Raw genomic sequence first — 23,059 nt, 5'->3', positions numbered from 1 at the left:
CAGCTTGTTAATGTTGACATCAGTGATGACTCCCTTCTGATTGGTGTCTGACACTGGCCAGCAATGCTGTTCAACAAGACCCTAGATAGAACCTAGGCACACAGAGGCCCCGTTTGCAGATCATTTTAACAAGATGTTCTTGTTTCCTGTTCCCACAAAAATCAATAACAGGATGACCTTCAATTTGAAATTCAAACCAATTAATTACCTGTTCTGTTGAAAATGTTGATATATGATTTGCCTAGAGAATTTCTATTATGAATAGATTATTTCTCTTAAAGAGCCCCTTCGAAAACTTTAGAAAGACACTGAAAACCTCATCTTATACAACATAAATGATGTTTTCTTGAAGCTCGTATACAATATTGGCCTTGTACGAATTAGTACAGGGAAGTTTTGCCTTGTGGTCCATCTCTTCCCCGTGACATCATAATCAATTGCCTGGTAAATTACTGCGTTCCCACAAAGATTCAGGGCCAAGAATCCACTGCTTAAAGGTGAGATGAAAAGCCTTTTATAGTTGAATTCAGCTTTTCATATATACATCAGTGACTGACGCAAATCATGGGATTCTTCTCCAAATTTAGAAATCTCCCCTTCCTTCCCCAGAATTCTAAAATTCTTACTTTTCTACCTTTATTAAAAGTCTTTGTCCATTTTTTGTTTTGTTCATGTTTGATTTTTCTTTATATGTGGGTCATAAGAAGAAAAGCTATATACATCAAAACTCTCAGCACCAGAAATATATTTACTAAACTTTTTTTTTTTTTTTCCGGTACGCGGGCCTCTCACTGCTGCGGCCTCTCCCGTTGCGGAGCACAGGCTCCGGACGCGCAGGCTCAGCGGCCATGGCTCACGGGCCCAGCTGCTCCGCGGCACGTGGAATCCTCCCGGACCGGGGCACGAACCCGCACCCCCTGCATCGGCAGGCGGACCCGCAACCACTGCGCCACCAGGGAAGCCCTAAACTTTTTTTTAAACTGTGAAAAAAAAAATGAAGAATTCGGTCTCATCCCAGTGGGGAATTCCCAAGATGAATGCTCACATGCAATGAAACTATTATCTTCATCCTTTAAAATATTACCTAAAACAGAGGTTTCTATATGGCAGCCAGTAGGCCGAATATAGCCTACAGATGAGTTTTGTTTGGACCACACACTTTTAAAAACATTTGAAAAGGTTGCCAAGATTTAAAAATCAGGAGATTCTGACATAAAAATCTAGATTTCTGACTTCCCATTTAAAAAAAAGAGAGAGAAGAGGAAGACCTCACAACATTGGGCCTTGCATTCCCACCTGGCAACAACTGGTTAGAGCTGGGGAGCTGCTACCTCACTGTGGTTGACACAAGATCCTTCTGGTCCACCACAGTCCCCATCAGATTCACACCTCTTGCTTTGTTTACCTTACTTCCTCATGGCCCTTTTGGGCAACTCCTGATCTTTAAAATGCCATACTACTCCAAAGAGGGTTTACAGAGTTTGTGGAAGAAAAAGAGAAGGGTGTCTTCTCTTTCTTATTTCATAGGCTTACACAATGTAAAACAGTGGGTAGATTTTACTTCAAAATATAGTTGTTCAATCAAACATCAAGTGCAAAGCAAACTGCTTTTCCTAATTAAAAAAATTGGTAAAGCAAATCCAAAACTGATGATCTTGTCTTACACTGTCTTACACAGTGGTTCAACAAAACATTTACACTAGTTTTCAATCAACCACATTCTTCTCTGCAGCCCAGAAAACGTGCTCAGGTCAAACTATTACTGAGATCTACATCCATTTTGTTCCTTCACATGTTAACACTTCTGCACTTCCTTTCTTGAACGATCATATACTTAAGTGAAAACTGACCCTAATATGGAAATAGAATACATCTTCAAGGTAAATTTTAAAAGTCAACATTTAGAATGCATGAATATTATCATAGCAAATACTCATCTTTACTGGCTCCACATGTATGCCACAATCTGACATTTATACTTACACTAAATAGACATTATTGCAGGTTCAGATGACCCCAAAAGTCATGGTATATTTCTTTAAAAATGATTATTACCTAAAAGCAGATGTCTATGACAAAGTCACCATGCACTTCTATTTGCTTTTTTTCTTAACTGGAGGCAAGTGCAAGGAGAAAGTCTTTTCTATTTCACTATTTCCAATTAACCACAACAATATAGTTCTTCTATCTATTAACAGAGTTTACAAACAAATTAGAAATACCCTATTTAGCAGAGGAAAGTATCCTTTCCCTTCACAAAGGATATCAACAGGCTATCTCTGCTGTACTGTATGGTTCAGAATGCACTAAATATGCTATGACCAGCCATATTCCAACTTATGAAAAAGAAAAACATGTAAATCAACTTTAGGAGAGTGTTTGCAAATCATGTTTCATCACTGGCCCGCATTCTTGAAAGATTATTTTTAATTAGGTGCTTCCTTCCTATCAGAGAGGCATTTTTCTTCCAGTTGCACCTTAAGAAAGTAACCCTTGAACACACGCCAAATTTACTTCACAATCAAACTTTAATCCCCCAAATCTCTTGATTCTTAACAACTCGAACAACTTTAAGTAAACAGTTCACAAAATCATAATGATCGTACTGCATTCCTTAACACTCAGTTGACTAGGAAAAGAGAAAATGCCGTAAGTATGAGCTCCGTAAATAGTCTCAGGCCCGATAGCTGAACAACAATGTGATATACTCCTTTGGGGAAGCATGTTTCCTTAATATCCCTTATGTTTGAAATTTGAGCAATTAGAAGCAGACACCTGGAACTCTTACCTCTCCCCACCCCTTTTACACTTCTTTTGAAACCATCTCTTAAGGTGCTTCTTAAAGAGATGACCCCGTGGGATAGCATGCATGTAACGGTCCACGTTATTTTCTTTAAAACATCTTGGTATAATCTAAGACTAAACATATTCTCTTTCTTCTTTAAGAGTATCCCTTTAGAAACATTTTTAAATTTCTCAAATGACTAATGAGTAAAATGGTAAAAAACAAAAATTAAAACAAGAGTTCTAGGAAAAGTATTGATATAATTCACCACATTCATGTTGATTTATCTACTATAACATTTTAGAAAGGGGAATTTTATGGAAAAACACAGTTAATTCCCATCCATGATGACCAAAGTTTTAAAATTTTCTCCTCAGGTTCACATGGCAGCTGACTGCAAATACATAAAACAGTTCTAGAAGACTCCTGATTTGTTTATTTTTGTTTGCACTTTATTGTGTTAAGATAAAAAATAAAGCATGAGATAACAAATGTTTAATATTCTTTAATCTATATTCTATGGGGATGAAGGTATTCCATTCACTTCTTTCTATGAATCACTGATTTCTAGGAAAGGGTATCTCAAACTAGGCTTACACTGAGGCTCATTTCAACATTCTACATTTGTTTTAAAAAAAGAGAGAGAGAGAGAGAGAGAGAGAGAGAGAGAGACCAAAAGTACAGGCATACCGGCACACAAAGAACAGTGGGTCATCAGCATAATCAGAAGGCAGGCAGCAGTCAGTTTACAAAGAAGTTATTAAAAATAGTTATCTGCACAAGTAAAAATTAGCACTTCTCTCTTTTAACCAAAAGGGTTTTTTTTAATATAATGAGCATCCAAGCTTCTCTGGTCATGAGAAAACCTGGAATATATTATACAAGCATGAATGTGGCCCAGGAAGCAAGCAGTATATGAGATGTGCTAGCTATCGACAGATTAACACTTCATTTTCATTACTCTAATCTCACCACAGGCTGTGAACACTCTTTTTTTCCTATGTGAACAACAATGGTGCAAGAGAAACCAAGCTGACAGGCAGGCAGGGTTCATTAAATGCACAAGGCCTTTATTCCCATAACACACCTCACCTATATGAAGCCAGGGTTCGGGCTCCCATGCTGGCTACTGAAACAAGCTCTCCCAGATGGTGGACTTCCCTCTCGATCCCTTCCTACTTCATTTATAATAAACGTCAAAAAAAAAAGAGTCAAAATGGAAAAATTCTTTTTCACACGGAACTCCGTTTAACAGACAATAGGATTGGTAAGATATTTTAAGATTTATTCAGTCCCCGGTTACTTTCCAAAGTTGTCCAAGAAAACAAAGAAGAAGTGGTTGGGAAGGGAAATGATGAGATGTTTGAAGTTCGAGTCAGAGTCTAATCTTGGTATTTCCATCTCACTTTAGTTCTAACTCATTTGAGGATAACTGCAGTTTTTCGCTGGTTGAAAATGGCAATTCACAAAGTAAGAATCAATCAAGCTATTTCCCAATGAATGACACTGAGCTTCCCCAAAAAGCTATCCTCAAGGAGCCAAAAGGCTACAAAGTAAGGAATCATTAAAATGACATTCCTAACATGAGGAATTCCTTTTTAGGGTGAGCTATCCATACAGTCATTGCATTTGAGGCAGCCACTGCCAAAACCTCAACAAACCTAGAAATGAATCACTTAATTCCTACAACCAACCAAAGGACAGGTGTACACTTCCTGCCTGTCTGTGCACCACATACAAATGCACTACCATGTGACATTGTGGGGTTTTAAATTTTTTCTATAGCAAGACAGTAAGTCTTTCCACAAAGTTTACAACAGGGCTTTGGTTTTGGTTCTTTCTGGTACTCTAATATTTATACTTAAAAAAAAAAAAAGAATAAAAGAAAAGCGATATTAGATAGAGCCACAAATAACCTACCTGACTCTTATGTTCTGACATGAGGTCAACAAGAAGGCAACTTCATGAATATGCTCAGTGTATAATTACCGTCCCATTTCTTTCTTTCTTTCTTTCTTTTTTTTGCGGTACGCAAGCATGTGGGATCTTCCTGGACCGGGGCACGAACCCATGTCCCCTGCATCGGCAGGCGGACTCTCAATCACTGCGCCACCAGGGAAGCCCCCGTCCCATTTCTTGCAAGTGGCCTCCCAGTCATGTCCACTGCCCTCCAGCACTGGCAGAGGGCACAGGAGTGGGCAGCTTTCTTTACCTATGCCTGATTAGGTGTCCCAAATAGCCATCCTAATGATTTAAGTCAATGAAATCTTTCTTGCTTAAATTTTAATGGAAGAAAAAAAAATTTTTTTAAACCCTAGTGATGAACGTTCTCATTTTAATATTAGTTGTGTTATTACATTAAGCCAGCTGAAAGTAATTATTTTTGGCATGTAAAATATTCATTATCCTGAAATTTTTCTTTTTAAACTCCCCGTTCAGGTACTCTCTGATCATCAAGTATGAGTCCTGAAGAACTGTCTAGAAAACAAATAGCCACTAAAAGACACCTTAATAAAGTTGAAAAATTCATGACAGTCACACAAAAGCACAGCAGGTCCAGGACTGGAAGCTGTGTCTTTCCCATGTAGAATAATATTTTCTAATCTTGTCCATTTTAACAGTCTCTCAGCTGTGTAGGACAATGAGTTAAAATTTATTAAATACAAAACAGTAGTGAATCCTCCTCATTGTGTTATGTATACTGCATGCTTTCAATTTCAATTTTTAATGTCACCCATTAATATCAGCCCTGCCACGACTTCTTTTTTAAATGTTCCAGTTAACTCTTATTAACTTCAGTTTGTCTCAAAGAGTCATACCTTCAACCTATTGACGGAAAACTTTACACGTTTTCCTTCTAACAAAATGCTCTCTTGCGCAGATGTAAGTCTAACCGCACAAAATGATAAAGCCAAGAATTACTTTAAAAAAAAAAGAAAAAGAGAAAAGCAAAATCTCTATTCAGCTAAGTACCTTCTTACACGGTGAAGGATCCAACTGAACTGCCTTTCAGCGCCTTTGAATGATAAGCCTGGGCCCTTGGTAACACATTTTTATCAAGCCCAGACTTAGAGAACCCTTACAGAACAGAACTCGGGACAGTCCTCCTGTCAGCACCTCCACAATGAGGACCACATCTGAGGGTGGCGCCTCTTTCCCATCCCTCTGCCAGAGCCAGGTACTGCCTTTTAATTCCTTTTTATTAGGGCAAATAGACCCAGTGAAAGTAAGGAGAAATCCAGAAAAAGAAAAAAGAGGGGAAAGGAAAATAAAGTAAGAAATTAGGTCTTTGGGAACGGAAATAGGAAGAAAGAACAGCCTAACCATGTATTTAGGTATTTAGGTCATTAAGTAAATGGCCGCCAACACAACAGACTTAAAGCATCCCCCTCTCAACAACACACAAACCCTAAAGACAGTAGCAAAATAACACTGCAGTCTAAAAATACTGAGTAAATAAGATGTCAGATATGCTCAAGAGAATCCGTGCTACAATGAGTAACTTCCTACTGTTCAAGATTATTTTCATTTTCTTAACAGAAATGAAAAACTGATGAGCTTAATTAAAGAAAAACAAAAGGATATTATTTTGTTGTTAAAGGATCAATTCATTTTTTTAATTGGAATGATGATTAATAAGCTGAGCATTTGATTTCTACGTTAGCCAGTTTGAATAATGCATTGTTTCTCCACAAGCATTTCCATTAAGAAAGGCTCTGTGGATGAAGAAATGATACAGCTCTTCCTCTCTTCTCCTGATCTCTTGACTCTGTGGCATGAAATGCTTCCCAGAGCGTTTGAACAGAACAACACCGCACACCGCCCTCACCCAAATGAACTCTAGTCATAAATTTTTCACCTTAGGGTTTGAATGTACACTATGAAATTTGCTAGGCTTCCTACAGGGAATGTACAAATTAAAAAAGAATCAATACTTTTATTTTTCCTAGTCTCTAAATTTCTTTGAAAAGTGGGGAGGGAGAAGGCAGTACAGGTCATGCTCAGTGAGGAGACGGGGGTACGTCGGATGTCACCGCCCCGGGCATCATTTTCCGGACGTCATCTGTACATATTAAAACTTCCTGGAGCTTGAGTTGTTCAGAAAGTTTTTCATCTTATTTTTTTCGCCTGTTTACAGTTGTATCTTACAGGAAAAATCTCCTTCTTCTACACAATGTCTTGTTTGTATGTCAGGAAAGAAAGGCTGCTAATGCCTGACTTATGCCTCTTTTCCCTTATTTCTCTAAAGCTTAAAAATAGATGTCGAAGTTCCTTGAAAGGGTTTTTGACTCCCTTCCTCCTCTCCCTGGTCCTTAAGTAGACGAGGATCACCACGCAAAATGTGGAAGCCAGCTGCTTTTTGGGAAATAAAAATGGCATCAGCTTCGGCAGACAGGGGTGAGATCAATCATTTCCTATGATCCCCAAACAATCTTCTCTCTGACCAAGGCCTTGAAAAGGTAGTTGTGTAGCGGCAAAAACATACCACGAGAGGGACAAGAGGATTTTCACATGGTGAAGAATTCATTCCACGCACAGAACAACCCGGGCTCCAAACCTCACATGAAAGGAAATCTTGTAACCATTATATTCCATGTTCTTTGGATAGTAACAAGCAGGGAATCCCAGAAAAAAATTCTCTCACTGAAAAAGTCACCCCACGATTCACTCTCTTCTCCCTGCTACCACAAAGTTCCCTGACAATATTCCGTGGGAAAAAAGGAGTTAACTCCTAGTTCATTTCCAACACAATGATTCAAATTGTGGACACAAGCTAGAAGTAAATTCCAGTTTCTTGTCTCATTCCTTTAGATACATACATATGTGTGTGTGTGTGTGTGTGTGTGTGTGTGTGTGTGCGCGCGTGCATATTCTAATCAAGCATCCCAAGTTCAGAAAATACCTCTTAGGCTGTACAGAGTCATTAGCTATTCATGTTTATAGGGAAAGTCCTGTGGAAAGCTTTGCAGACTGATGAAGGCAGGTGCCCAATCTAACTTTTAAGTGTGTGTCAGGCATATAAGGTGGGGAGACAGAAGCACCAGAATTTCTGTTTTTCGCTGAAGTGGATGACGCCAGCTCACTATCTGTAACGGCCTGCTCCTTTGGAATCAGCTCCCCATGTCACAATGACCTAGCAAACTGGAATGCTTTCACTATCACTGGAGTCCTTGCAATCCTGCTTTGGCTGTGACCCATTCACTTTTGCCCCAACTTCTCCGAGATGCCTTACTCAGCATCTAATTAGTTAGGGAGGATTTGCCGCGGCTCTTAACCCTGACACAGAGTGGGAGGATGTGCTGCTGTGGGAGCCCAAATCTGTCCTGTCACTCCATTAATCAGATTTCCATAAAGCCACGCATGAACAACAGAATTTATCAGTGAGTGTTCAGATACACTCATAAATGCAATTATAAAAAAATACCTACAATTAGAGATAAGATAGCTGCACCTTTAGGGATTGATTTTTCGACTGTGGTTACTCGACTCACCTTAGCAAAAGGCTTTACAAATTACACACACACACACACACACACACACACACACACACACACAGTCCCAGGGAGCAGACGACAGAAACGTGAGAAAAGTAATTTCAAAATGATCACCTACTATGTTCCAAGTCACTTAATGTACTGTGGCGAAAATAAACTTGAAATTTGTGCACAGATTTTTAATATATGCCAATATATACCACACACATCTGAGAATATGTTTGTGCCTGATCTGCTTTTACACATATGTAAACACCACAAATAAGGCCTACTACTTTCCCCTCCCTTGCATTACAAATTAGACAGGGCCTGTTAAGTGAAGTCTGCGTGTTATACGTAGACTTACAAAGTATAGGCCAGCACACAGGTACCTGTCTCTATGCTATAATTTGTATTTTAACAATTATCCACGTATTCCTATTTTAGTGTTACATTATAAGAATGGATGATAAGAATTATATATGAACATATGTCTACAGTTAAGACTTCAAAATAAAACACATTATCACTCAAATTAGAGAGGGGAACTAAATTGGAGGTAGCAGCCTACCGATTCAACAAGCTGAAATTACATGCCTCCTAATATAATATAAATATTTATTTTAGCATCATGACCATAAGTTTGGTCAATTTAATCCTTTTTTAGTAAGACATGATTACTAAAACACACCGACTGTAAGAAGGGGAGTAAAAAGGGAGGAGGAAAAGTGCAGAAACCTAGGGATGCATGATGCCTGGCAGTGAAAGTCATTTTCAAAGACCATTAACTATCAACTGCTTTACTCAGGTCTCTGGTTAAATAAGAATATACATCCTCTGTTAAAAGGGACGGGAGGGCTGCACGACTGGGATAGAGTTTAGAATAAAAATGTATTGTACAAACTAGAAAGAAGAATCAAATCACGATATACAATTAGGCATCTGACTTGTAAGAAACACTGTCTATGTGCCTTTTAAACTGTTAATGAATAAACATTCAAGTTATTTGGCGGGGGGCAGGGGCAGGTAGGAAGTCAGACAAAACCACCATTTCCACTTGAAAATATAGATTCAACCAACGGAAACTGTGTTTGCCTATATGAATAGAAAGAACTAAAAGACTACTGGGAGAAAAATTCATTTCAAACCTGCTTTTAAATGGATTCCAGCAATGTTATTATATGTTTCTGACAATATATTTTATTTATCATTTCTCTGAAATGGGCTAGATTTTATATTAGTGAGAAAGTTTGCTTGACTCTGTCCTATCTCTGGTGAGCAGACGCTCTGGTATTAATGTAAATCACTGATTTAATTTTTAGCTTTCTTGGTTTGCCCCTCACCTATCTAGGAAATGATTTCTCTGGTGATAACTAACACATCATGCTAATGAGACAATCTAATGCACAATAGAAAAATGTCACTACTAATAATATTTGCATGAAGTTAAATAAAGCAACTGTAGGATAATGTCAGACAGTTGTTCTTTAACAAGACACAGTTTCACAATGAAATTATGTTGTTAATTTTGTTACATCATTGGGTGAATCCTAAATTACTACATAATGATGCACAGAGTCATTTATAATTCTAACTTAGTATTTCACTCGTGTCTGAAAAGAGACCTTATTAAGGGATCCACATCTTATTTGAAACAGGTTAAACATACCTCACTAATAATAAAAGGTAAATGCCTCTAGTAATGTGTAAAAGTGTGGGCTCTAGCCCTTTACCTGCTATGGTTTCATTTCTGAAAAGATTTCAAGATATATTAGACTACTGCATCCCTTGAGGTAGCTACAAAAATTTTATTTGCTATTCTCTCACATGCACAAAAGATTTACAGAAATCGAAAAATCGCCATTTAAAGCCTGATTAAAAACAACAACAACAACTTCCAAAAGCAGTCCTGATTTTGTGCTTTTAACAGTACTTTGTGAGGTTAAAATGGGTAAAATAACATTCTGGACTCTAGGAGATGAACAGAGAAGATGAGCAAAGGGTTTCTGGTTATTCTCGACCTGTCACTGATCAAAGTGACCCAAAGAAGAACTCCCTTTACAAAAGTCAAGAGTCATGCCCTTTAAGGTTACCAAATATCTGTCTGTATGGAAAAATATTATCCCTTTTGAAAACATCATACTCAAATACAGGAGAAAAATGTAGAGAGGCAGGAAAATGCAGTCAAATTGTCATATCTCAAACTTTAGGGGAACAGACTTAGTTCCACCAAATCTAAATTGGCTTCAGATTGTGGTATCTTTTTTGTTAGAATTACACAGACTGAAGATTTACATATTAGCAGATCTAACTTTGCTCATACAAAACAAAAGACAAAGATTTTCATAACCCTACTTCCTAAATTACCCATAGAAGATACAACCCTAGAATACTAAATTTCAGTATTCATGAGCTATTTCACACTCTTAAGTTTTGCTGTAGTTAAATACTACAGATGGTGAGTTCTCTATAACTCAGTTTTAAAACCTGCTAGTCAGTCTTCTCTAATATTTAAAGAAACGGTCAGGTGAATCCTAGTTTTTCTTATTACAGAAAACTTTGAACTAAAAAATATACCCAATAAATTGTATTCATTTCATGAGCTAAGTCAATTTTTTCTTAGAAATTAAAATAATCATAATATAGAAAAAACATCTCTATGCCTTAGAAATACAAAATTCTGCAGACTTGATTAAACTGGACAAACTTTTACCTGCAGTAAGACAAAAGCTAGCTTAAGGTGTATACTGAGACTAGTATTCCTTGAAACTGTTGGCTTTGCGAGATATCTTCCTTCTGGCACATACACACATACACACACGCACACACACACTCTGAATCAGCATTGCCGATGAACTATAGGTCAGGAAAATAAACATATTAAACATGTACAGCACATACATTTTTAGATTTACACGGTTTCAATTTAAGTTTACACAATATTTATACAAACTAAAATGTCATCCTAAAGGAGAGAAAAAAAAAAAAACATGTAAACTCATACCCTCTTTCACATGCTTTCCAAAAATGCAGAGGAGGTTAAGCATTTAATAACCACGACAGGAGAAAAAAGAGGGGGAGGGGAGTCTCCAATTACTTCAAAACCAAAAAATAAAGAAAATACATAAAATATAGTGAAATCACTACACTTTTTTAAATTGTGATTTTCTCCCTTGATTGTACTACTCTGTTTAGTAAATAGTATATTAATATTATATAGTTTCATACAGCACCCATGATGCATAAACTACTTCCCTATATTTCTACTCTTTTCATATTATCACTGATGCCCACTTTCACACATACATGCACATAGGTACACACAAGAGATTTTTATACACCCACAGAGTGAAACAGCTGGATCAAAGACATCATAATGGCTTAGCTGTACAAGTTTCTGTCTCTGAGCGATTTCAATTTATTTTCCTAACTTTGATCCATCATTTATATAATTTACTTTTATTTGTTTTTTAGCTAAAATGTTTTCCACGACTTAAAGTCTCCTTAGATTCAAATCTACTTGGAAATGGGCTAGTGCCAAAGAAGCAATCTAACACCATCTATGTGGTTCAATAGCCATTTATCAATTGATCATTATCTCTATCTGGTTTTATTAACTCTTTTCTAGCTAGAGGGAGACCTAAACCAATCTTCCCTTTCAAAACACACACACACACACACACACACACACACACACACACACACACACACGACCTCCACTAACTCAAGAAAACCCTGAATATGACATCTAATTTTTAAAGTGCCAGAACAAGTTATTTGGTCGTAAGGTCAGTGAAAACACATTCTGTGTTCCAACCACGAAAACAGCCACCCAGGCAGGGACGTGCCTCAGAAATATACCTCTCAAAGCACTCGGCAACTCCAAGGAGTATCTCTGGGAGGAAATGAACTTTTTAACTTGCAAGAATGGGAAATTGCACATTAAGAGTTGCATATTGGGTTTGTGTTGATTGCATTTAAATCCCAGCTTACTGTATCAGCAGTAATCAGGGTCCCTCTACAGGATATGTCAAAATACACCTTATTCAAATGTATTTATCCTATCTAGAACTGTGTGATACAGCTGTTCGCTAGCTAAATGCTGCAAAGCGCTGGCTCTCTGCACGGTCTTTCGCAGATCTATTTCTAAACTTGCGGTAGTCTCCAGCCTGGCAAACTGCTTTCTTTCCTTCTTTACCAATACTTTAAAAATCGAATTAACTGAATAAAGTATTTAGTTCTCATGAACTCCTGCAAACAAAACAGGTTTTTTAAAAAAGAACGCAGCTGCAGTATTATTTTTAAATGAGTGGAGCACTATCCATTTTCTAACGACCTCCATCTACTTAAAATCCCAGTGAACTCGTCAGTAATACTTTCGTGCTGTGCGGAGGGTAGTATCATACTAACTCTTGCTGGTGGAGGCTTTTGAAAAGACGTGTCTGGGAGGGAGGCACCAGGGAACTTCCCTCCCTCGCTTGAGCACAGTCCAAGATGAAAGTTTCTGGGTTGTTTCCCTTCGCTTCCTCTCCCCCTCGCTCCCCCTCGGAGCCGCAGAGCCAGTGATTGTGCAAGAGGAGCCGGGCGCGCGGGGCGCGTAGGTACCACCGAGCGCACGGTACGTAGTACGAGCCGCGGACTCCGCTGATTAATGAGCAGTCGCCGGCGGCCTCGCGCGGACACGCGGCTCTCCCCGCAGAGCCAGCGGCGGCGCAGCCGGCCAGCCCGAGGACGGCTCTGGGGAGGACGCCGAGGCTGCCCGAGTGTGAGTGCGTCGGCCGGTGGGCGGGCGGGCGGGCGGGAGCCGAGCGGGCGCTGCGGGAGCGAAGGGCGAGCGCGGAGGAGGCGGCAGCGGCGGCGGCACGGAGGAAGTGGGACCGCCGGTGGCTCAGCCCGCCACACATGCCGCCTCCACCCGCGCCCCTCGGCGCTGCCAGCGGCTCTTGCGCAGTATCCTCTCCCGGCCCGGGTCAGAGTCTAGCCGCTTCCAGCCCCGGGAAGTCCGTCGGGCAGGGCCGAGGGGCCCCTGCATTTTATGGCTGTGAGGTTGGTAAACCTACTCCGAGACAGCAGCCACTTGGATGAAGTGATCAATGCAGATAGAAAGATAACATGGGGCGGGGGGGTGGGGGTGGGGGGTGTTGTGGTTGTTTTTAATTTTTAACAGAAAACAAAGAAATAAATGAAGCCTTCCCCTGACCCAGGACCCAGGCTGGACTGTGAAACTTTGCCACAGATGCCTTTGCTTTCTTCTACTTCGGTATCCTTTCCCCCCTTTTCTTGTAAGTAGCCCTTAGGGAAGCCGTGAAGTAACCCTGCACGTTCCAATAACAGTTATGACATAACAGAACCCAACTACGAAGTGATCACAATTCAAAAATGTTTAGTAAGGAAAATACCAGAAACAAAAGTGCACGTAACAATTCAAGGTTTCCTTTAAAAAAAAAAAAATGAAAGTAACTTACCTGTTGGGACATTCTGAATAAGAGGTTAGTATCAGCGTTTTGCCATGTCCCCATGAACCCTGGTTCAGCCGGAGTCGTTCTGGTTCCGAACTGCATGGAGTTGTCAGTACAGCAGTCTCTTAAAGTCAAGTCTCTTGCCCTCTTTGGCTCTCTGTCTCTCTGTGTCTCTCTTTCTCTCACATCCACTTCTGCCTCTTCTGACTGAAAAGTGAAGGTGGATTTTTTGAGCCTCTTGGCAGCCAGTAGCAGGAGTGTAGTGTAGTTAAGAAGCTGGCTGAACTGTGCATTTCACTGGGGAAGGGGGAGATTTGGGGGAAGGAGGGGGTCAGAGCTTCTTTCGCACCTTCTGCACAGATACCCCTATCATTTATGCATAGATTGTGACTCCCCGAGCTTGCCTTTGCTCGGTTTAACAGCTGCCTGTCAGGTGTGCCGGCAGCACTGGAGACCCAACCATCAGCTTCAAACTCTCAGCCACTGCATGTCATTGGATAGCAGAGCTAAGAGTCAACTGCACTGTTCCACTGTCAGGCACTAAATGACACCCTGCACTAACCCCTCTCCAGACACACGGATAGAGAGATACGCACTTATGTACACTCCAAGCAGCACCATGATCAGGGATGGTCCACGGGGCAAGGAGAGACTGGGGCCCTTCCCAGGGAATTTTTCCCAACAATGCTCTCGGGTATAGCATGCAATATCTGACATCAGTCTTTGCTTTAACATTTGTAAACCGCCCGGCTTAAAAACATTTTTTTTCCCCCTGATTACACTGGAAGAAAGAAAAATACTCAGCTATAAGAGAATGTGAAGTTGGCTTAGGTGTTGTCTAAAATGTTAGCTCCTAAAAGTCATATAGTATGTACTGGACTATTTATAACCACATATAAACTTCTAGAGAAAAATAATATACACAGAGACATGACCTTACACTCTAAAAGGTAAATAAATAAACCTAGCAGTTTTCTGAACGTAGAAGATGCACAATAAACATCTGCAAAATAAATACACACTCTTTACTACCCAGTTCCCTCAGAGCATCAATTACTCCATTGGATGTTGAACAATAAGAAACTGAAGGGGAAAGGGGAAAAGTGTACCTTTTCTTAAAGCTCAAAAGTAGAAAAAAAAAAACCCTTTGTTAAAGTTCCTGGAGGAAGCCTCTACAATATCCTTTCAAATTATAAAAAAGAAAAAGATGAAGAAAACAAGCCTGCCCCATTTCAGGTAAAAAGTAATGAATATAAAAACTCCATTTTTCATTCAAGATCTCCATGGAAAATTCTATAACGTTTTCCGGCCTGATGAAATATAACCTCGATAGCGTGTCATATTTTTAATTAAACCAGGTTTAAAACACAACATCTATTTATTAGATCATATTTATCTACCTTCTTCATGGAAAAGCAGAACTGAACAAAACACACTGTACCTACGCAGTAACTCCAAAATGGAAAGCTAAATTCATGTCATCTCATAAAAGTAGTCAGCAGCAAAAAGCCATCCTTCCTAAACTTAAAATGTAAGGCACATTAATCTTCGACCACCTACAAATACCGAGGACAAATGTACCACTCTCCTTGCTCTCTCTTAACTCAAGAATAACAATAAACCTTACTCTCTGAAACAACAAAAGAAACAGAAAAGAGCTTCCGTGGCAGCTCGGTGTCATTAGTGGACAATGAGAAAAGATGAGAAAACGTGCACTGTGTTGACACAAATGTGCCTTCCCCTCTAGAACCGACATCTCCTGAAAGCTTTTCTGTTAAACTTCCCTCCGGTTCACCACCATTAAGCACAAAACAAGTCTCAAAAGCAGCAAATTCAATATCTGAAGAGAAACAAACAAAAACCCGAAGAATTGTTGCCTTAAAATATATTAAGTCCACCTGTGGTCAATAAAATATTCTTGGCGGGGAGAGGGCGGAAAAAGACCCTGTGAGTCAATTGTCAACAGTGACTGTACCTTTACAGCTAGCTATTACCCATTTAAACTCCCTCTAAAATTTGCTAGCCTCTTGATTTCTGAAGTGGCACTCAGTGCCTCAGTCAAGCTGCATGCTCAGCTCCTGACCTTCCCACTAATGGCTGTTATTTGTGGGAGGCTTAAGGACACTGTCAATAGCAAGCTTCCTCCTCGCTCCTTGCAGGCTCTGTTGTATCGCTTTGCCTGCGTGTTCTCTCTAGCGTGCCTCTGGCTCTCCTGCTTTCACCCTCTCAGCTCCCCCTCCTTCCTTCTTCTCTCCTTCACTCCCTCTTCCTCTTCTTCCAGCCCCCACCCCTCCTTTCTCTCAGTCCTGTGGTCCTCTCCTTTCCCAGGTATCCCCTCCTCACCAACCACACATACACATACACACACACACACACACACCACAAAAATCAACTGGCACGCAGCAGCAAGCACCTGCAGTAATAGACTCTTTTATTAAAACTGTTATTCTGCAAGACTTGAAATTCCCCGTGGACTGGGCCATGTCAAAGCCGATATAATTAACTAGAGGCTCAGCAATGGATCAATTACCAGACAAGCAAGTGATAGTGAAATCAATGAAAGATCATCAGCCACATTATCAGTGTTGCAACTCATTAGGGCAAAACTGAGAAATGTGCTCAAAGCAAGCCCAAGCAAGGTGGCATTACAAAACAAAGGGCTAATTTGGAGACCCTGCTGTGAACAATCTGTAACAGAATTAGCCTTTTTTCCCCCAAACTGCACAGCTCAGTAACTAAATGTGACAGACTGAGAGAAGCAGTTTATTAAGACACCAACCCCAAGTTTATTTAGTTCATAAACTCCCTCCTAGAAAATCAATACAGTCTGTACAGGGTTATTAGGCTGACTAGCTAATACATCCAAATCTAGTCTGCCTGGCCAGCAGTCGTCTGACAAAATGCTACCCAGAGTAGGCAAACGGAACTCTTTCAGAGAGCAAAGCTTGAGTTGCTCTAGATGAAACAGGTCTACAGTGTAACGTGTATCTGGCACATAACTGCCAAGGCACAAGCCTCAAAAGCACCAAGTTATCGTTCTACGGTTTAAAAAAAATTTTTTTTTTTTACCTACAACTCTACCATGCAATTCTGCACCTGCTAAATGGATTTGATCAAACAAAATTTTAACTTGCTTGTAAGAATAGTCTACAAAGAAGACAAGCTTTATTACAATGAGACAACAATTAACCCAGACTTAGCAAGAAATGAGTGAACGAGTCAACTAAAACAAAAACCTCAAGCATGTACACATGCTGTGCTTTACAGATTTTAAGTTTCAAACATTCATTTTTAAATCCAGTATTTCAAAATACAAATTTGACTCCTAGAACTTCCCACTCACTTCCACATCTAAACACAGCATGCAGAGTCCTCAGTCTTAGGATAGATAATCTTCTGTCTAGCAAGCAGGACACCTGTATCATTTTAAGGACACAGGTACAAAAACTATGTACCCACTAGGTACAAAGATGACTTTTGAGTTTGTCCACTGGCTATATAGTCTGAAGATTGTAGAATAACTGTCTGGAATCATTTGTATTAAAATTACTTAAAACTAGGGGAGTAGAAGCAGGCATCACTTACACAGTAATTGTTTTTCTGCTCTCCTGATTCCATGTATTTCCTAAAGGCTCACAAATCCTAAAGGCTATGTGTTGGCTTTCCCACCCTTACTGATAGTGAGAGATGGACCATGGGAAGAAGAAGTACACCAACTAGGTCTAAATGGCACCCAAGTTATTAAAGATATTATGGAAATGTGAATACCTCCACCTCACCACGACATGTAGCAGAAATACACTTACACAAAAGTAAAAAACTCAAATGAAGTTTACAATGTTAAAATAGATTGGAGAACGGAAGGAAAAAACAAAAAGACAACAGCTTTTGGAAGTGCTTTCTGATGTTTATGATGTTTTCACATTTAAAATGTTCCAAGAAAAGGATTACACTATTAACATGACTTCAGTGTACTGGCTCTAAGATACTAAATTCTAAATTTTAAAAAAAATCTTTATTTTCATAGGACTTTAACAAAATCCAATTTATAGACTGCTGTAAATAAACATTTTTCCCCTAACTTTTGAGCTGGTACTCTACCAAGCATTTCAAAGCTCATGTTTTTGAGTAATCTGTAAAAAAGTTAGATATATAGAGATATAGATATTCTACAAAGAATAGTCTATTGGTATCTATAGTCCATTGGTATCCATACTATAGATACCAATGTCTCAGATCATAATCAAAAGTTGTAATTACAGAGAAATTTTATTCTTAAAAACCTTTTTGCATATAACTACATACTGTGCATGTACCCTCAATGAGATCCAATTAGTTGCAAAGAATTTGCATTTCAGTTAGTGTGGGATAACAAGACTACAGGGAGGCACAATGCAATTCCACCAGCAGGGTAAGAAAGTGTGTTCTTTTTTGTTAGCTCTGTAAGCAACAATTCCCACAACTGACTGTTGTAAATGTTACTGATCTTTTCAATATTTGGGTATTGAGGTGGGTTAGGTTTTTCCCTCCATTAAAAAAAAAAAAAAAAATCACATGTTAGTGCAGATATGAGGCACAATGAACACCTTGAAGAAACAAATGAGCGAAGGATTTTGTTTTGCGTGTTTGTATGTGGGGTTTCTTTTTTTGGAGGGGGGGACTGCATACTTTTTCTTTTCTTTTGGATACTTATTCTAATTCTTTTAAAGGCACATTGCTTTCTTAAAATAAGTTCCATAAGTGGAGGTAAGGAAGCATCACTGAGATAGTTTCATATAAATATATATGGCTTTGTGATAAAGGCATACATTTAGTACACTGAGAAATTACTCAAGAATTTTCCTTTTTTATAGCTGTTTCCAACAATGTAAATCCTAAGCAAATATCAAATAAATGTACAATTTATATACACAGTTTAACAAGCATCTGTAGGACTTCTGCTGGTTCACGGAACAATACCTGTAATTCCCTGGGTTCAGTTCAGCAGCTGTTAACAGATTCTGTAATCTGTAATGACAGTAAACTGGCCTTTGCTCTTCTTTTATTCACTATTCATTTTCAAGGCTTGGTTAAGTACAGAGCTGGGTTAAAGATCAGTGGTTTTTCATGTGACACAAGCTGGTATTCATCTAATGGCTTGTCAAGACAAAACTGTCCCTGTTCTTGCCAAAATAATAAAAATGACGCTCCACATCGCATGACAATCAGCACTTCCTTGTGGCAAAACAACTCAAGCTTTTGTACTTCACATATTTTATAGAGAAAAATATTCAATAATTGGCTATCCAATCCTATCTGTGGAATTAGGCTGCCATTCTCAACGGAGATTTTTTAAATGTTATGACCTCTCAACATGTAAACTAGTTTCTAATCAAATCACACTTTACAGTATAAAAAGAATGCTGAAGCTACAAATTCATATAGCATTAAGGTATATAACTTAATATATGCAAATTATGCAGAAGCAGCAGGCTGGGCCCAGTCACAGAGGTGCGGGGAACCAATTGAGGAAAAGTCATTTTTCTTGAGAACAAAGTACGGGACTTGCTTTGCAACATCTGTTGGGCTGTGTGAAATGTTAACAGATGTCTTAAGTGTAAAAAGGAAAAAGAATTAATAAAGGAAACCTCCTCTGAGCAGATAATCCACCCAAATTTCCATATTCCAGAGGAAAAAAGTTGACAGCAACCTTTTTCCCCTTTGAGACCTACCATCCCTACTTTTTATTGCGTAAAGTTTCATTTTCTACGTGACGCTAAGGGGGAAAATTCTTTGACTCACTGTAAAGAATAGAGAAAACGTAAAACAATAATTTCCACTGAGGTTTCCCCTTTGTGAATAATTGTATCATAATCTAAGCTGCCTGTTTTCCCTTGAGTCATATAGGTCATTTGATGCCAAGACAGTGAAAATTCACCCCTCCCCCAAAAAATATCATACAAAAAGATGAACTATTACTCTGCTCTGCCTGCATGTTTTGGGGGAAAGGAAGGAAAGGAGATTAAAAAGCAGCTTTTAAGGTAGAGTTCAGATATGAACACATCTCTCCCCTTGAAGGGGATTCACCTATCACACCTACATCTCCCACTCTCCACTGGCTCCTAATTTCCTTCCATTACCAGCCTTGTAAGGGTTGAAGTACCCCTCTTTCAACCGCCAATTATTCTACAGAAGCGAAGTCTGATGATCTTGAAGAAAATTTCTGGATTCTACTAGTTGGATCCCTGCATTTAAATTTTAAGGAAACCGGAAAACATTTCTTAGTTAACAATTCTCATTCGTGTCTCAATTTACCAGATGATCTAGGCACACCTGAATGCAGCCGCCTTTAATCCAGATTAAAAAGATAATGCATGCTGCCAACTACTGAATCTAACCCTGTGCCCGCTTGTGTATGGATGGACTGAACTATGCACCTGTAGTCTTCTATAAATCTTCCTCTTTGGAGACATCAATCCTATTGCTTATTCTCTGAAATTCTGGGACATAAATTTGGCTGACAGCTCACGGATTAACCAATTCAAAATGCAGTTAAGGATCTTTATAGATTCAAATGAAGGAGGAAAAACATGGTGTTGTCCCCTTGGATTGCCAGTCTCAATCACTGGCCCCTCTCTCCTCTACGAGATTCTGTGTTAAAATTGTACATGTTACAATTTAAAACTGTTTACAACTACACCTTCTCCAGACAGCCCTGGCAGCCTGCACTGGGCATTTCAGTATATAGAAACCTCAGCCAGAATAGCTTGAGGATTTCAGGGCACAAGAAACGCAGGCATACCTTTGATTTTCGGTTAGTTTGTTTTTTTGCCAAAGCATCATGGGTACTAAATGCTCTAGTGTTTACTCACAGGAATACCATAGGAGAGCACATGACCAAAAAATAACAACAATAATAACTGCTGTACCCAAAAAATTGATCAGCTACACTGAGGGAGAAGCTTGTGCACTGAAAACATCATAATGTGATCTCAGACTATGGGGAAAACAGGCCTCCTAAAATTAAGCTTGAATAGGACAGAGATTTAAATCACTTTCAGCAGTGGCAGGAACATCCCCCATAAGCAAATACTACCTAAACACTTCATCCCTCTATGGCAAAAGGGAGAAACCGCTCTGGTTGACACTTGTCTCTGTACCAACTGGCGCAATCGATGTGATACAGCATCTGCTGACAGCCTAATCAGGGCCTCAATTTCAGAGAAACACATCAAGGATGTGTTTTCAGGGATATATCCAAATGCCATAATCCCTTGATATGCTCTAAAAAATTTTTTAAATAAAGAGAACTTGGGTAGGGTGTGGTAGATGAGGTAGTTTATAAAATGTTAGGGAAATGATGAATCCTTAGAATCAGGACATTTGCAGATGCAAATTTGCATCTGAGGTTGGCATGAATCTCGAGCCTCCAAAAAACAAAAAATGAAATCTTTTACCTACTCTGTTTTGGCTTAAAGACAGAAAAGTGACTTTATTCATCTTTTCTCAGCTATGAACAGTGACAATGCCTTCTTCCTACCATAATGTAAAGTTCATGTTTTATGAGAAAGTCTAGAGGAAAACAACCAGTAACGTGTTTCCTTAAATGAGCATCAAAAAACAGGCTGGGGAGCATACAGCGGGCAATTAGTTTGTATAACCATGAAGAGCTACAAGCGCTGTAAAGACAGTGCTAATTTCTCTATTTGCTTCCTTCTAAAGTCTGCAGACCCAAGAAACGCGTAGCCCCAGTGAACTTATCACAATAATAGTTCAAATTACTGTCGGGAAGGAAGATTGAGATTCTTGGGCACCCAGTTAATCCAACACTGCTTTTAGAGCTGTCACAGAAAAGAGCAACTCTGCTGATGGTAACCTCTGAAATGAAATTCACAAACTTAAAAAATAAGTTTAAAAAGTGAAATACTGGGCTTCCCTGGTGGCGCAGTGGTTGAGAGTCCGCCTGCCAATGCAGGGGACACGGGTTTGTGCCCTGGTCTGGCAAGATCCCACATGCCGCGGAGCGGCTGGGCCTGCGAGCCATGGCCGCTGAACCTGCACGTCCAGAGCCTGTGTTCCGCCACGAGAGAGGCCACAACAGTGAGAGGCCCGCGTACCGCAAAAAAAAAAAAAAAGTGAAATACTAGTATATGTGAAGTTTCATAATCCTCGGAAAACCACAGAGGCTATTTCATATAGATAGATAGACAGATAGATATACTTATTTAAATGAAAAAAATGTTGAAACAAAGCAAATTTGAATAAACCTGAATATTGTTTTCAAAATTAAGGAACTCAGAAGATGCCAGAAACTCATTAACAGCATATTAAAAATAGGAAGAATTAATGGGTAACTTAGTTCTGAATAGTGATGACCTTCTGTGGGGAGTAGTGACTACAAGAGGCACAAGGAAAGCTGCTGAGGTCCAGGTGGGGTCCTGTATCTCCATCTCATTGGTGGTTCTGGGTATGATCACTTTGTAAATATTCACCAAGCCATATACCCTTATCATCTGTACACTTTTCTGTATGCATGTTATACTTCGGTTCTAAAAGTTTACTACTGCTACTGTGAGTGGTACTGCTAGTAAAAACAGTGAAAACAATAAATTAGAACTATGTAAAAGAAAGAAAAAAGGGAGGGAAAAGAAAAACTAAGGGGGGAGTGGGAGAGAAAAGAGAAGGGGCAGAAGAAGACAGATACCTCATCACATTCAAAAATCATTCATGTAACTGCCACTAAATGTACTGCTTGCAATGATTTCTTTAAAGGTAATAAGTGTGAGGAATCAAGCAAATACCTGAGTTTCACAAAATGGTGATGAGTGTGAAAGACAGGAAAAGGGAGGGAGACAAATATTTAGGTGAGAGATACCTTACCTAGGCGGTGCCAGAATGGGAGTGTATCCAAGAGGCTTAAACATACCTCAACTTGAGCAGCATCAACCCCACAACAGGGGATCCTGAAAGGTGCTTGCCCGCCCTGCTCATTAAGCCTATCCTCTGACTTGTGACTATGGCTATTTGGAGTGGATGCTAGGCATGCCTGTTGAGAGACTGGGAAGGAAATTACACATACTCTGCAGACAGTATTATTTGGAGACACTTAGTACATCAAAACAGATCAAAAACAAAAACAATTGCAAATCCACTCCTCTGACCACCTAAACACTTTTTAAGAGTTAACAGTCTCTAAGGCTGACAGCAGCCAACCATTAAATAAGTTCTGGAGAGAATGGAAGTAACAAAGTGGGAAGAAGTGAATAATTTGCTGATTGATAAGGTATACACTTTTGCCCTGACTAGCTCAGTTTCTAGCTCCCTTTTCTTCCATGTGTTATAAAGACATATTTTAAACTAAG

General features: G+C 39.4%; 1 protein-coding gene across 3 annotated transcripts in view; it reads right to left on the bottom strand.

The window, feature by feature from the left end:
* BNC2 (basonuclin zinc finger protein 2) overlaps positions 1-22,707 on the bottom strand; it is a 296,481-nt gene extending 273,774 nt beyond the window's left edge. For 2 of the 3 annotated variants that reach the window (XM_065878632.1, XM_065878634.1), the window contains exons 1-2: positions 22,624-22,707; positions 13,725-13,925 (exon numbers count right to left, since the gene is read on the bottom strand). In XM_065878632.1, coding sequence (XP_065734704.1) covers positions 13,725-13,820 — 96 coding nt within the window. In that variant the 5' untranslated portion in view covers positions 13,821-13,925; positions 22,624-22,707. The remainder of the gene's footprint in view (positions 1-13,724; positions 13,926-22,623) is intronic. The other variant, XM_065878635.1, reaches the window with a different exon arrangement.
* Between the last annotated feature and the right edge of the window lie 352 nt (positions 22,708-23,059).

Source organism: Phocoena phocoena, chromosome 6 (assembly GCF_963924675.1).
Source record: "Phocoena phocoena chromosome 6, mPhoPho1.1, whole genome shotgun sequence".
In the NCBI taxonomy this organism is placed as follows: Eukaryota; Metazoa; Chordata; class Mammalia; order Artiodactyla; family Phocoenidae; genus Phocoena; species Phocoena phocoena.
Note: the sequence above shows the minus strand (reverse complement) of the source record. Positions and strands in the feature narration are given on the sequence as shown.